The 14445-nt window shown below is 42.8% G+C and overlaps 1 protein-coding gene across 1 annotated transcript in view; it reads left to right on the forward strand.

The window, feature by feature from the left end:
- The window catches only part of LOC143788218 (uncharacterized), a 31287-nt gene extending 17055 nt beyond the window's left edge, over positions 1–14232 (forward strand). Inside the window, exons 4-5 of the mRNA XM_077277716.1 lie at positions 12043–12163; positions 14137–14232. Of these exons, the coding sequence (XP_077133831.1) occupies positions 12043–12163; positions 14137–14232 (217 nt within the window). The remainder of the gene's footprint in view (positions 1–12042; positions 12164–14136) is intronic.
- Positions 14233–14445: the final 213 nt, after the last annotated feature.

A 14445-nucleotide genomic window follows, 5' to 3' on the forward strand; every position in this document is an offset into this window, starting at 1 on the left:
CACCACTGAATTTGGGGTGTTTGATGTGTTCTGACCTACAGTATGATGGATAATTTTCTATACAGTGCCTTGTGAAAGTATTCGGCCCCCTTGAACTTTTCAACCTTTTCCCACATATCATGCTTCAAACATAAAGGTACCAAATGTAAATTTTTGGTGAAGAATCAACAAGTGGAACACAATTGTGAAGTTGAACGAAATTTATTGGTTATTTAAAATTTTTGTGGAAATTCAAAACCTGAAAAGTGGGGGGTGCAATATTATTCGGCCCCTGTAACTTAATACTTTGTTGCGCCACCTTTTGCTGCGATTACAAGTCTCTTGGGGTATGTCTCTATCAGTTTTGTACATGGAGAGACTGAAATTCTCGCCCGTTCTTCCTTGGCAAACAGCTCGAGCTCAGTGAGGTTTGATGGAGATCGTTTGTGAACAGCAGTTTTCAGCTCTTTCCACAGATTCTCGATTGGATTGAGGTCTGGACTCTGACTTGGCCACCATACCACCGCCCTCCTACCTATTGGTGTACTCACTGCCTCTTCTGATTAGTAGACACATTATTTTGGCATACATTAGAAAATAGCCGACAGCTCAACCGATGTAGGGATGCCCGTCCTAGTTCCACTGGACCCAATGGAAAATTACATACTTGAAAAAGACCTTCTATGGTTGAAACGTTGCATCTGGCACAATAAAGAATTTTTATACTTCACCTGGATTGGATGCTGTCCTTCACTTCTTTTTGGTACATTATTTTGGCATAACACAAGGCATCACGCTGAGGCTACTGATCAGAAGAGGCGCTTGGGATACCAGCAGCTAGGAGGAGCTTTGGAGGGCTACTGTCTGGGCTACCAATACGACTCCGTCCTGACAATGTTTTTGTTAAACTCTACATGCCATCCATTCCATTTCCCGGCATGTAATACTGCACACCTACAGCTTTTTCTTTGAATAAGAGCCGGTCACTGGGGTTTTTTGGAGCCGGGTCCATGCTGATCAGCTGATGGCTAGCAACCCTGTAAGTAATAATGAGCACTCACAATGACAATTGGCAACATTGTAATTTTTTACCACAATGTTAGACTGAGTGCAAACCTATGTCCCTCGAATTACCTTGGTGGCTACAAATCACTTCCCCTCCTGGTCTTTTAAAGACTTTACAAATTCTTCTTAAATGTTTGATGGTATAGAAAAACTTACATAAAAAGCCCCAGAAGTTTCTTAAAGTCATTTATTTCTTCGTATTCCCAATGCATATAAAGCTGAGAACATGAATATATTTAGTGAAAATATCTTCAGATAATGGTCTACAGATATTCTCATTAACAGCTAAAGAACGCTTTTTTGCTCCACAAACAAGGGAAAAAAATGAGATAAAAAGGGAAATATTGTACAATATTCAAATATTCATCTAAAAATGATAATAAAGTGCAATTTCCAGAGAGTGGATGTGACAATGTATGCAGAACCACGCAATAATAGCAGACCCAATCCTCCTCCTTCTGCCGACATTTACATAATAAACCAACTCATCTTTTGTTATTTTTACTAAATATTTTCTTGCTCGGCTCCTGGGAATGAAATCAGCTGGGACAACACATTCAAATCAGACATAATATGCCCCAGATGCAACTGTTATTTTCCCTCGATAACATCAATATTCATGGTCCTGGACCCGGTTTTATGTCTCCAGAACTGTAATATTGCACTTCAATATGAATTAGGAAATCTCAAAAAATTAGGCAAATTCACAGGACTGAAAAGGATAGAAATGTCCTAGCTCCTTTATAAATGACCACTAGTCCACTTCTTATACAAGCCTCAGACACAACATTCCTAATTTGTAACGAGCCGGGGTCGGCTACAGCATTTATTTAAAATTTGTGGAAATAGCACAAGATAACGTTCCTCAGTAGTTGCACAGACATGGCCAGAAGTTGTGACACAAATGTTGGCTTTCACAAAGTTTACTGCTTCAGTTTTTATATTGGTAATTTATTTATATTAACTCTAGATTGTTATGAGGAGCGATCAGATGAATTCCAAATGAAAATCAACCATTTTATCAGTTTGTTAAGAACTTCAAAGAGAGAGGTTCAATTGCTGCAAATAAGGCTTCAGGATGAACATGAAAATCCAGCAAGTGCCAGGACCATCTCCTAAGGAGGATATGGCTGCAGGATTGGGTCAGCACCAGTGCAGAGCTTGCTCAGGGGCGGCAGCAGGCAGGTGTCAGTGCTTCTGCACACAGTGAGGCAAAGGACTATCGAGGCGGCTGGGTGTGAAGAGCAGCAAAGAAGCTAATTCTCTCCCAGAGAAACATCAAGGACAGACTGACACTCTGCAGGAAGCACAGTGATCACACTACAGAGGGCAAGGGTAACGTTACCTTCTGTGATGAAGCCCCTTCGGGCTGTTTGGGACATTGAGAACAATGATTGTCTGGAGAAGAGACGTTGCCTTGAGTCCTGTGTCTGCCAACAGTAAAACCTCTTCAGACCATTCATGTGTGCAGGGGCTCCTCATCCATGGAGGAGATCACTACAATGTGTGGGGGCTTCTCATCCATGGAGGGGCTCACTCACAATGTGTGGAGGCTTCTCATTCATGGAGGGGATCACTCACAATGTGCGGAGGCTTCTCATTCATGGAGGGGATCACTCACAATGTGCGGAGGCTTCTCATCCATGGAGGGGGTCATTCACAATGTGCAGAGGCTTCTCATCCATGGAGGGGATCACTCACAATGTGCGGAGGCTTCTCATTCATGGAGGGGATCACTCACAATGTGCGGAGGCTTCTCATCCATGGAGGAGATCACTACAATGTGTGGGGGCTTCTCATCCATGGAGGGGCTCACCCACAATGTGTGGAGGCTTCTCATTCATGGAGGGGATCACTCACAATGTGCGGAGGCTTCTCATCCATGGAGGGGGTCATTCACAATGTGCGGAGGCTTCTCATCCATGGAGGGGGTCACTCACAATGTGTGGAGGCTTCTCATCCATGGAGGGGGTCACTCACAATGTGTGGGGGCTTCTCATCCATGGAGGAGATCACTACAATGTGTGGGGGCTTCTCATCCATGGAGGGGATCACTCACAATGTGTGGAGGCTTCTAATCCATGGAGGGGGTCACTCACAATGTGTGGGGGCTTCTCATCCATGGAGGGGATCACTCACAATGTGTGGGGGCTTCTCATCCATGGAGGGGATCACTCACAATGTGTGGAGGCTTCTCATCCATGGAGGGGGTCACTCACAATGTGTGGGGGCTTCTCATCCATGGAGGGGGTCATTCACAATGTGCGGGGGCTTCTCATCCATGGAGGGGGTCACTCACAATGTGTGGGGGCTTCTCATCCATGGAGGGGATCACTCACAATGTGTGGAGGCTTCTCATCCATGGAGGGGATCACTCACAATGTGTGGGGGCTTCACAGCCTTGGAGGGGAGTCACTCACAATGTGTGGAGGCTTCTCATCCATGGAGGGGATCACTCACAATGTGCGGCGGCTTCTTATCCATGGAGGGGATCACTCACAATGTGTGGAGGCTTCTCATCCATGGAGGGGATCACTCACAAAGTGTGGGGGCTTCTCATCCATGGAGGGGATCACTCACAATATGCGGGGGCTTCTCATCAATGGAGGGGGTCACTCACAATGTGCGGCGGCTTCTCATCCATGGAGGGGGTCACTCACAATGTGCGGGGGCTTCTCATCCATGGAGGGGGTCACTGACAATGTGTGGAGGCTTCTCATCCATGGAGGGGATCACTCACAATGTGTGGAGGCTTCTCATCCATGGAGGGGATCACTCACAATGTGTGGAGGCTTCTCATCCATGGAGGGGATCACTCACAATGTGCGGGGTTTCTCATCCATGGAGGGGGTCACTCACGTGTGGGGGCTTCTCATCCATGGAGGGGATCACTCACAATGTGTGGAGGCTTCTCATCCATGGAGGGGATCACTCAATGTGTGGAGGCTTCTCATCCATGGAGGGGGTCACTCACAATGTGTGGAGGCTTCTCATCCATGGAGGGGATCACTCACAATGTGTGGGGGTTTCTCATCCATGGAGGGGATCACTCACAATGTGCGGGGGCTTCTCATCCATGGAGGGGATCACTCACAATGTGTGGAGGCTTCTCATCCATGGAGGGGATCACTCACAATGTGTGGAGGCTTCTTATCCATGGAGGGGATCACTCACAATGTGTGGGGGGCTTCTCATCCATTAAGTGGGATCACTCACAATGTGTGGAGGCTTCTTATCCATGGAGGGGGTCACTCACAATGTGTGGGGGCTTCTCATCCATGGAGGGGATCACTCACAATGTGCGGGGGCTTCTCATCCATGGAGGGGATCACTCACAATGTGTGGGGGCTTCTCATCCATGGAGGGGATCACTCACAACGTGCTGGGGCTTCTCATCCATGGAGGGGATCACTCACAATGTGTGGAAGCTTCTCAGCCTTGGAGGGGATCACTCACAATGTGTGGAGGCTTCTCATCCATGGAGGGGGTCACTCACAATGTGTGGAGGCTTCTCATCCATGGAGGGGTAACTCACAATGTGTGGAGGTTTCTCATCCATGGAGGGGGTCACTCACAATGTGTGGAGGCTTCTCATCCATGGAGGGGATCACTCACAATGTGTGGAGGCTTCTCATCCATGGAGGGGATCACTCACAATGTGTGGGGGCTTCTCATCCATGGAGGGGATCACTCACAATGTGTGGAGGCGTCTCATCCATGGAGGGGGTCACTCACATTTTGTGGAGGCTTCTCATCCATGGAGGGAAATCTGATAACTCTGATAACTCTGAGCTCTGATGAGACAAGAACAGGCAGCCATCAGTCAGGATCTGATGAGAAGCCGATATCCAGCTGCTGGGGGGAGGACAGAAGTGTGGAGAATAAGGGGCAGAAGTCTGGAGAATAAGGAGCTCTTTCACTGCTGTGGCCATGCACTGTTGTGGGATCCTGCTCTCCATGAAGTTCAGGCATGAATTTTGCTAGAAAACCCGGCCCTTTTTGGGGGTAATCGGGACACTTATGAGCACTTTTGATAATAGCTTATATTTAGTAAAATGATCTGGAACTGCCAACACCCAGGATTGGTGATAGGCGCTATTTAAGCAAATGACATATCACTAAAAAAACAGCTCTGGTTCTGTTTTAATTTAAACGTGGCTTTTAACTTTTGGGCCAGCAAGGGTTAATGTGAGTTTTATTGCTGGCAGCTGCTGTGTTTGCTGGTCAGCTGATGTTGGTGGTGACCACTCCCACCATCCTTTAAATAGTCACCTGACGCATCAACTGACTGTTGGTGATAGAGTATTTCTCTAGGGACCAACCGAGGAGTTGGGAGCCCTCTGGTGCCAGCAGTGTATCAGCTGTTTGAGGTCCTGGTTCCGTATCCTCTGCTGTGTGTAGCTTGCAGCAAAAGCTAAGTTTTCTTGTGTTCTGTCTTTGTCTGTCTCGCATTTGTCACTACCCCCTGTATTTACACCATCTGCAGTGGTGAGGCTAGCATCCTTGCCGGCCAGTGCACTAGCCAGGGTATTGTGAGACAGCTAGGGACTAGGCACGTGACAGCGGCGGGGGGAAGGACCCGCATAGGGTGTAAGGGGAGCTTAGAGACAGGCACAGGCTGTGTTAGGAGGTGCCCCATCTCTCATTCCCTATTGTTAGAGCCTTCCTCTCTCTTTTCTATCCCCGTTGTTGGTGTTTGTTGTGCCGTCTGATGGACCGACAAAAGTGTGAGAAAACTGAGTCACCCAATCATGCATGGCATGCTACATTATAGCATACAGGAATTAATGGAAAGAGCCCGTCCGTCAGTCCTCATAGACCATTATCAGAAATAGTCCTCCCAAACCAGAAAAGGACGTGATTTATCTTGAAAGGGTCATTTCTGATGTATCCAAATAAAGCTTAGCTGGGGCTTACAAATATCCAGAAGTCGGAATCCAAAAATTGGTGACAATGGTGAACGATGACCCACGCAAGCCTGGGTGACTCTGGCCCACTTCTTTTTGGGACAGAGTGTCTCCGTGTCGGTGTGGTCCTTTGGATTAAGCATTGCCCATGTGCTTTAATAGTCATGTATTGGAAAATGCCATAACACTAAGGAATTTCTCTAAATTTCTACAAATTCTGTAATATAATAATTCACCCATCCCTCAGCAGAGTGTGACCCTGATGTCTACGCCCGCCGCGCACTTATGTCGCGCGCTGATCTCCAGTATATATAATGTGTTCGGAAGCTTCTTGCTCTCCATAAACACTGATATTCCGCCGGCTTTCTTCCTATACAGATGGGATGAGGAATATATCTGATTCCATTGTGAGGAATTGCCCCAATTTCATGAGGTAACTCAGGAGCTGCAGGAACGCAGGAGATGATATTGTGTTTGTGGCTCGGGCTCTCCGCGCACCGCGGCCGCTCCTGCTGGAATACATTAGATTTTTCTATAGATTTTTCTAGCTACATGTGTATTATACCTGTCAATTTTCTGGCGAGTTACACCCTTTGTGTTACTTTTACAAGATCCAAACCCTTAGATTATTTGCCATGGGGGTTCTGAGATTCAAAGGATTGTGAAATAGGCTCCACTAAGTCCTGGCTTGTAATAATGAGCCGGCAGATGGGGTTTCTTATAAAAGGAGGTGACTTTATTTGCTGGACAAAACGGCGCTCTTTTTTTCTTTCCTTGATTCGGCTGCACGCTGCATTCTCACAATCACAAGAATAACGAGCAGAACAATTTCTAAAAGGGAGAAAAAAAAATCCGGCATATTCAGCAAATGCTCATGTATCTTTCAGCTGCTCTCTCACAAAGCTGAAATACCCTTATCACAATGACAAATGTAAAACACAGCATGGAGGCGGCCCGCATTGTCTAAGATTCCATTTCGAAATATTACATACCGCCGGTATAGAAATTGTATTTTTTCCATTTTACCTCACCTGACACTAAAACCAGCTCTTTGCATCTGTTTCTGGAAGATTTACCGCAGAAATGACAAACGCTGGTGGTATCATTTTACCAGAGATGCTCAGAAATGTTTATTTCAGAATAAGAACAGCTCACTATTTTACTAAAATTGCCACTTCTGCGTAAGAACGGGTCATTCCGTAATCCAGGTTCTTTCCTTGGGTGCAATGCTATATAATTGATGACAGCCTTTGTGTGTTTTTTGTATTGTTGTCATACTGATATTTTGTCCTCCTTCATCCCTTTCTAAGATTTATTTAAAGGGATGTTCCCGTAGGATATTCTATAAATATCTGACAGTTGTAGCTCCGTTTCCAAAATGAGGGTGCAACCATGAATGGAGATGTCTGCACATGTTTCTTCATAGAATCCTATCAAAGAATGTCATAGTTGAAAGAGCCCTGCAGGGTCATCGTGTCTAACCCCCTGCTCAATGCAGGAGTCACTAAACCATCTCACAAACATGTCTGTCCAGGCTCTGTTTGAAGACTTCCATTGAAGGAGAACGCACCACTTCTCATGGCAGCCTGTTCCACTCATTGATGCAGTCTGTGATCTATTAGTAAACCCAAGTCATTTTCACACATGCTGTTGCTTAGTTCTATTCCTCCCATTCTGTATATACTTCATTCTTCATTTACTTGTATCTTGAAGGTAGGTGGACAGAGCCACGTAGGCACAACCACCTTGCAATTCAATGTGCAGCCTAAGATGTGCAATAAATATCTGAGATGGAAACACAGCTTTAAAAATAAGGACTCGCCTTTCTTAAGATTCACATTTCTTAGGCCCGATCCTGCATCTATAAGACGTGTATGCATGTCCTCCAGCAATGTCTAATATGGGAATACCCCTTTAAATAAGTGAATGTTGTCTGAGACTCTCCCCTTTCTCGAGATCAGGGGCTCCATCTTGTGCTGACAAAAATGAAGGTGTTGCCGTTCATGCTTTGATCTATCATTTTGCGTATGTCTGAATTGCAAAAATAACCAAACACATGTGTGTCCTCCAAAGTGAGAAAGCAAAACAAGAAAAAAGACGATCTGAAAGTCCAATAAATAATAAAAAGGGTAACATCTTTATTATACAAAATTATGGGAAATCTGCAACAACCATGAAACACACAGAGATTTTTTTTTTTAAAGTCAAAAGGACCAGCAGGATCTAGAAAGGCAAATACTGAGGCAGTGCAATTATGAAAATATTAATAACTATACCAGGGTATAGAGCCCACATAAATATAGAGTACCTCAGACGGTGCAATAGGAAAATGGGACTTGCACTACCAGAAAAAAATCACTGCCGTCTGGTATTGGTGGATCCCTGTCTTATGTGCAATATATAGCCAGCAAAAGTATACCAGTATATGTTTAAACAGTAAAGTGCAATAGTACAATAGGGTACCAGGAAGACATCACATGGCTGAATATATAGACATCGCGGAGGTAGTAACTAGCAGATAGCACCAGCAGAAGCCCACAGGTGCTCTCTGCTAGGTGCAACCTCTGAGACTGAGATTCAATACTAAATATTGCCCCAAAGTGGCTCCATTTGTAGAAATATAAAGCAGATAAAGAATTTTGCACCAAATTGGTGTTTAAATTTGAAGTTAGGTTTTAATGTTGATGTTATAGCATAATCTCTGTGCATGAGACACCTTGTCCTCGTGATCATCTTTGTCCATAAGAGGCAACTCTACCTCTAAATGATTAAATGCCGACCAAATACTGTACTGAGGTTGTGTTTAGTTATACAGCCAATGCAGCATACAGAAACTGATCTGAGCACAAACTTTATACAGTATGTTCAGATTTGTTTCCAGACCCCACTTGCTGGGTCAGTTGGCAGGAGCACTGGCGGACACAGACAGGAAAGGGCACCTGGGCAAGAACAATATATTGGCCCTTTGCAGCCCAAGAGATCCTAAAAAAGCAAAATATCACCTGCTTCGGAGGTATATATAGGCCCCTTATCTATTGAGGCCTGTGCAGCCACACAGATTGCACCAATGATATGTCTGCCCATGGGCAGGAGTAGAGATATTCCTCTATGATGGATAGAATAATATATATATATATATATATATATATATATATATATATATATAATTGCCTTTCATGACTTGTCTAAGGCCTAGCATAGGGCTAAAGATTCATGTCCAAGGCATCAACATTTCATTGACTTTTCCACCAAAATCCTATTTGCATTTACCTACACATGTCTAATTTCAAAGCTCAGCAAAGTTAAAGATACAGTAGTATACATGATAAGTGACTCCCAATATGTTTAGTAACAACTAGTAACAACAAAACACATTAATCAGCTGGCCCTCAGATTTTCAATATTTGAAGAAAATGACATTTCAATCAATTAATAAAGATATGAGAATTTTTATGCATCTACTTGAATGTTTATTAAAAGTTCACAGTAGCAGCAATCAATATAACCATGTATGCATAATTGCAAGGGGGTCCTCAAATCATTTTTACAAAAAAGGCGGGACTGCCATAGACTATTCATGCTCAACAGCCTACATTCTGAACATTTGTGGCCACATATATTAAATAAACAGTTTATGCCATAACATGTTTAGCAGCTGATATATTTAGAGTCCTTGTGCATGTATTTGTTCCTTTTATGTTTTTAATATTAGTCTACATATTGTAGGGGTAAACCTGGTGCCCATTACTGTTCCCTAAAAGAGAAAAGCATATTTATATTATATGTACATCATTTGACATAATAGTTATTCAGTTATATTTGTGCCTACTTAATATCTGTTGTACTATAAAAAATTGATACATTTTACCTAATTATAATAGATTACCACCTGATCAGGAGGATCACTAAGGATTATTGTTACGTCTATGGATAGCATAAGTGAAAAAGTATTTTTAATGCAATGCCATCTATAATAGTTGTATTATTGAATGGTAAAAAATAATATTTTTTATCTTATTTGTTTAAAACTAGAGACATTCTCTGTTAATGGGAATCTTACTCTGGACATTACATTTTTTGTAACATTTTGAAACAGTCACTTACTTCAATCACTTGTGTAACATAAGCCACAATTCTCAATAAAGTGGTTGTCTAGGATTAAGAATAAAACAGCGACACTTTTCTCTAAAGGCTATATCTGGTTTTGCGCTACTCCCCATTAACGTAAATACAGTTATATTACATTGGCAGATAAAACTGTGTTACATAAGGAAAGAAAGAAGCTGAGAGGTCATGTGGTTATAGAGGCTCGACTTTCTGCATTGTTTGTGCGCGTAGAGATGGAAAGTGCTGCCATTAATGACGTGCATTTCTCAAGAACACTATATGCTTTTCCACCAGGTCTCTGAGTCTTGTGCCCAAGAGATTAGTTAATTAATTTGATGCAAATCAAATTCATTTCAAGTTTTTAGAAATTTGGAGAATTCGCTGGGCCCAGTTAATGCAGACAATTTGCTCACAAACTATAAAAAATGCCTGTGTAAGATTACATCAGCTAGTGACGGCTTACATCACATAGGGCGCTGCTGGGTGGGCTTTCCAATAATACCGTATATCTATTACATCACATGGTAGTGTAGCCAATCAGGAGAGACATCATAGCCTGTATGAAAGCAAGGGATGGGAATGCAGTTGCTATTTTGGGGTGGATCTGCTTTAGTGTGAGGATGTCATAGCTCAACAATATCAATAGGGAGAAAAACCTAAACATTTCTGAGTAAACGGTACAGATAGCGAGTGAGACGGCACAGAGAAGAGCCGCTACCATCTATTTACTCATGACATGTATGTTTAAGTCACTTTGATATTATTAAAGTTGTGTTTGCTTCAAAGAGCTTGAAATGTGTTGAATACAGTTGAATATATCATCCGCGGATCAAACTTTTGTGAAAAATTTGACAAAGATGGTAAATTTGAACTTCAAAAGAGTCGCTCATCTCTAGCTGTCCACAATGGGGTATTGGACATATATGAGATAGAGAGGTCAGGCTACTGTATCCAATCATGGACAACTCTTTAACAATTGCATTTTTGCATTATCTGGACACCTGAGGTTAATATCTGAAAAGCTGCCAGGATGTTACGTTTGCAAGACCTTTACCAACCATTCTTGCTGTTGCTCGCTCTGGCCCTCAGCAGATTCCTAATGTCATTGGGGACAAATTAATAAAAGGGAAAACTTCTATTATCATAAGAATGTACTTTGTATCTTCAGTTCCTATGAAACTCTGTCGATCACTAAGTTTTAGTTTTGTGTCGAGACCAAGGATAAATTCAACCTCCTCCAAATGCTAATACGGTAAATCGAGTGGAATATTTCTTGTACAGTAATATAATTTGTTAAAAGCATGTAAATGCATGTTTTCCAGAGACACATTTGCAACAACAAGCAGAGAACAGAAAGCCGTTTAATTTCCCTTAACTCTCTCCTGGCTGTTACATAATGACTCCCCGTATCCAGCACGGATGGAGTTTTATCTGAGTTATACTACAGTTTATTTTCGCTGCACAAATGACTCCCCGGACAATGATAAACTCTAAAATATCAATGTTTCTCTTCCAGAAATGTTCAAAGAGTTTTGTTTCCTTGATTTGTTTTCATAAAGAGATGAATTTTATTCAGGTTCACAGTGAGATCGGCTTGATGTGAGATTGCGGTGTAACATGCGAGCATTCGGGAAATGGAGCTATTTCCACTCTTGGCTCGGCTCCGCAGGTGGCCAGGTTTTAGGTTTAATCACGGAGTAGACAAGGCAAATCACAGCCAAATCAGGAACAGCAAATCCAGATCTATATTTAAAGTTTTCCATTTGCAGTAAATAGTTTGGATTCATTTTGCTTATTGCTTTCAAATACTCTGCGGATTCTAATATAAAAGGGAGTCATGGAAACAAATCAGGGAGCCAAATACATCGGATGGAGAGCAAACAGCACACAAAGAAAAGTTTAAACATCAATCGTAAAGCAATAACGGATTATCTGCAATGAAGACGTCTGTTACTGCCTGACTCATTTTACCCTAATACCTCAGGGAAGCCTGGCCCCCGGCACTAACCGCTGCCCCCAGAGCCAAACAGTACCTGTGTAATCATCTGCACGATGTGGTGGTGTCTACCGTGGGGGCATTGGATGATGGCCGTCAGTATGACCCTGTAAGTGATGAATCTTCAGAAAGAACTTCCTATAAATTATGGAAGCACAGATATTACTGGCTCCCAGTCTCTCACAGTGAATGATATAATCAGTTAGTGCTATAATAACCCATTATCTCCTTGTAAATTATACAAGCACAGATATTACCACCTTCCAGTCCCACCCTATATAAGACATACTGTAGCTACTGACAGAACAGACAGAACTTCCTCCAGTCTCTCCTTATGAATTAGGTAAGCACAGATAGTACTACCTTCCAGTCCCACCCTATATAAGATGTAGCTACTGACAGAACAGACAGAACTTCCTCCAGTCTCTCCTTAGGAATTATGTAAGCACAGATAATACTGCCTCCCAGTCTTTGTCTTTGTAAGCACAGATAGTACTACCTTCCAGTCTCACCCTATATAAGACATACTGTAGCTACTGACAGAACAGACATGACTTCCTCCAGTCTCTCCTTATGAATTAGGTAAGCACAGATAATACTGCCTCCCAGTCTTTGTCTTTGGAAGCACAGATATTACTTCCTTCTAGTCTCACCCTATATAAGACATACTGTAGCTACTGACAGAACAGACAGGACTTTCTCCAGTTTCTCCTTATGAATTATGTAAGCACAGATAATACGGCCTCCCAGTCTTTGTAAGCACAGATAGTACTACATTCCAGTCTCACCCTATATAAGATGTAGCTACTGACAGAACAGACAGAACTTCCTCCAGTCTCTCCCCATGAATTTGGTAAGCACAGATAATACTGCCTCCCAGTCTTTGTCTTTGGAAGCACAGATATTACTTCCTTCTAGTCTCACCCTATATAAGACATACTGTAGCTACTGACAGAACAGACAGGACTTTCTCCAGTTTCTCCTTATGAATTAGGTAAGCACAGATAATACGGCCTCCCAGTCTTTGTAAGCACAGATAGTACTACATTCCAGTCTCACCCTATATAAGATGTAGCTACTGACAGAACAGACAGAACTTCCTCCAGTCTCTCCCCATGAATTTGGTAAGCACAGATAATACTGCCTCCCAGTGTCTCACCTGTGAATGATGAATTAATAAATTATGTAATAAGACATACACTTGTACTGTCTACCTGTCTCACCTTGTGAAAATTGTAAGCAGATGTAGAGGTAGTGTTGCCTCATAGTTTCTTCTTGTGACTAATGAAAGTACAAATACTATGGCTTATCAGCCCCTCCCTGTGAATCACATAAGCACAGATAGTGCTGTCTCCCTGTCTCACTCTGTGAATTATTTAAAAACAGATATTAATGCCTTCCAGATTCGTTCAGTAAATTATGTAGGCACAGATACAACTGCCTCCCAGTCTCTCCAGGCGAATGATGAATGCCCAAATATCATGATGACCTCCCAAATCTTTCATTGTGAATTAAAGAAGTACAAGAAGCCTGTATGCTAGCCCATCTCTCTGAATGACAGTCACGGGTACTATTACCTCCGAGACTCTCCCTGTGAGTGATCCAGAGACATTACTGCCTGTCCTTTTTTCTGCCTGTGGTTTCATGAATTCTATATGGACGCCATATGTAAAAAGCAAAATTAATAAATGATGGCAGAGGAATAATTTGATGCTCTAAATCCTCAAAGCAAAATGTCTAGCAGCCCCTCTACCACATTCTGTATAAACTTTATAATATGGATGGAACTTCTTTGAGATGCTTAAATGTCTATCCTGCTCTGTTGTTCCACAGCTCTGTCCGCACACTCGGGTCTGTTGCATAAAGGCTCTGTCCAGTATATTCAGCCTCACTGTTCCATGATGTTCCACCTGCCGTCCAGCATATCTAACTCCACTTTTCCACACTCTTCCACTTGCCATCTGGCATATCCATCCTCACTGTTCCACACCACTCCAGCTCCTTCTCCAGCTCGGCTGTTCCATGTGACTTCTGGAGTACCCGTATCCGCTGTGTTGTCTCCATTCTGTTCTTCTCATCCAGGCCTACAGATTAGTAAATCCAACTCACCAGGTGATACTTAACCCTAAGAAACAGAAAGTTCTGCACCTCCTGGGATGTGACACCTTTCCATACTGAGCCGCTCCTTGAACTTTCCCTGCTATTAATAAGTCATGTTTATACAGCGATAGAATAAAGCAGCAATAATGCCTTCTGTACAACAATATTAATTTGTGATTCAGGAACAGAGAAATCTGCTCGGAGGAGAGAAATAATTATTTCCTATGCAGAATTCATCACGTAACGGATTCTACAAGGGTTTCATAAAGGGTTTGAGCCTAATTCCCTATT

Source organism: Ranitomeya variabilis, chromosome 8 (assembly GCF_051348905.1).
Source record: "Ranitomeya variabilis isolate aRanVar5 chromosome 8, aRanVar5.hap1, whole genome shotgun sequence".
NCBI classification, from domain to species: domain Eukaryota; kingdom Metazoa; phylum Chordata; class Amphibia; order Anura; family Dendrobatidae; genus Ranitomeya; species Ranitomeya variabilis.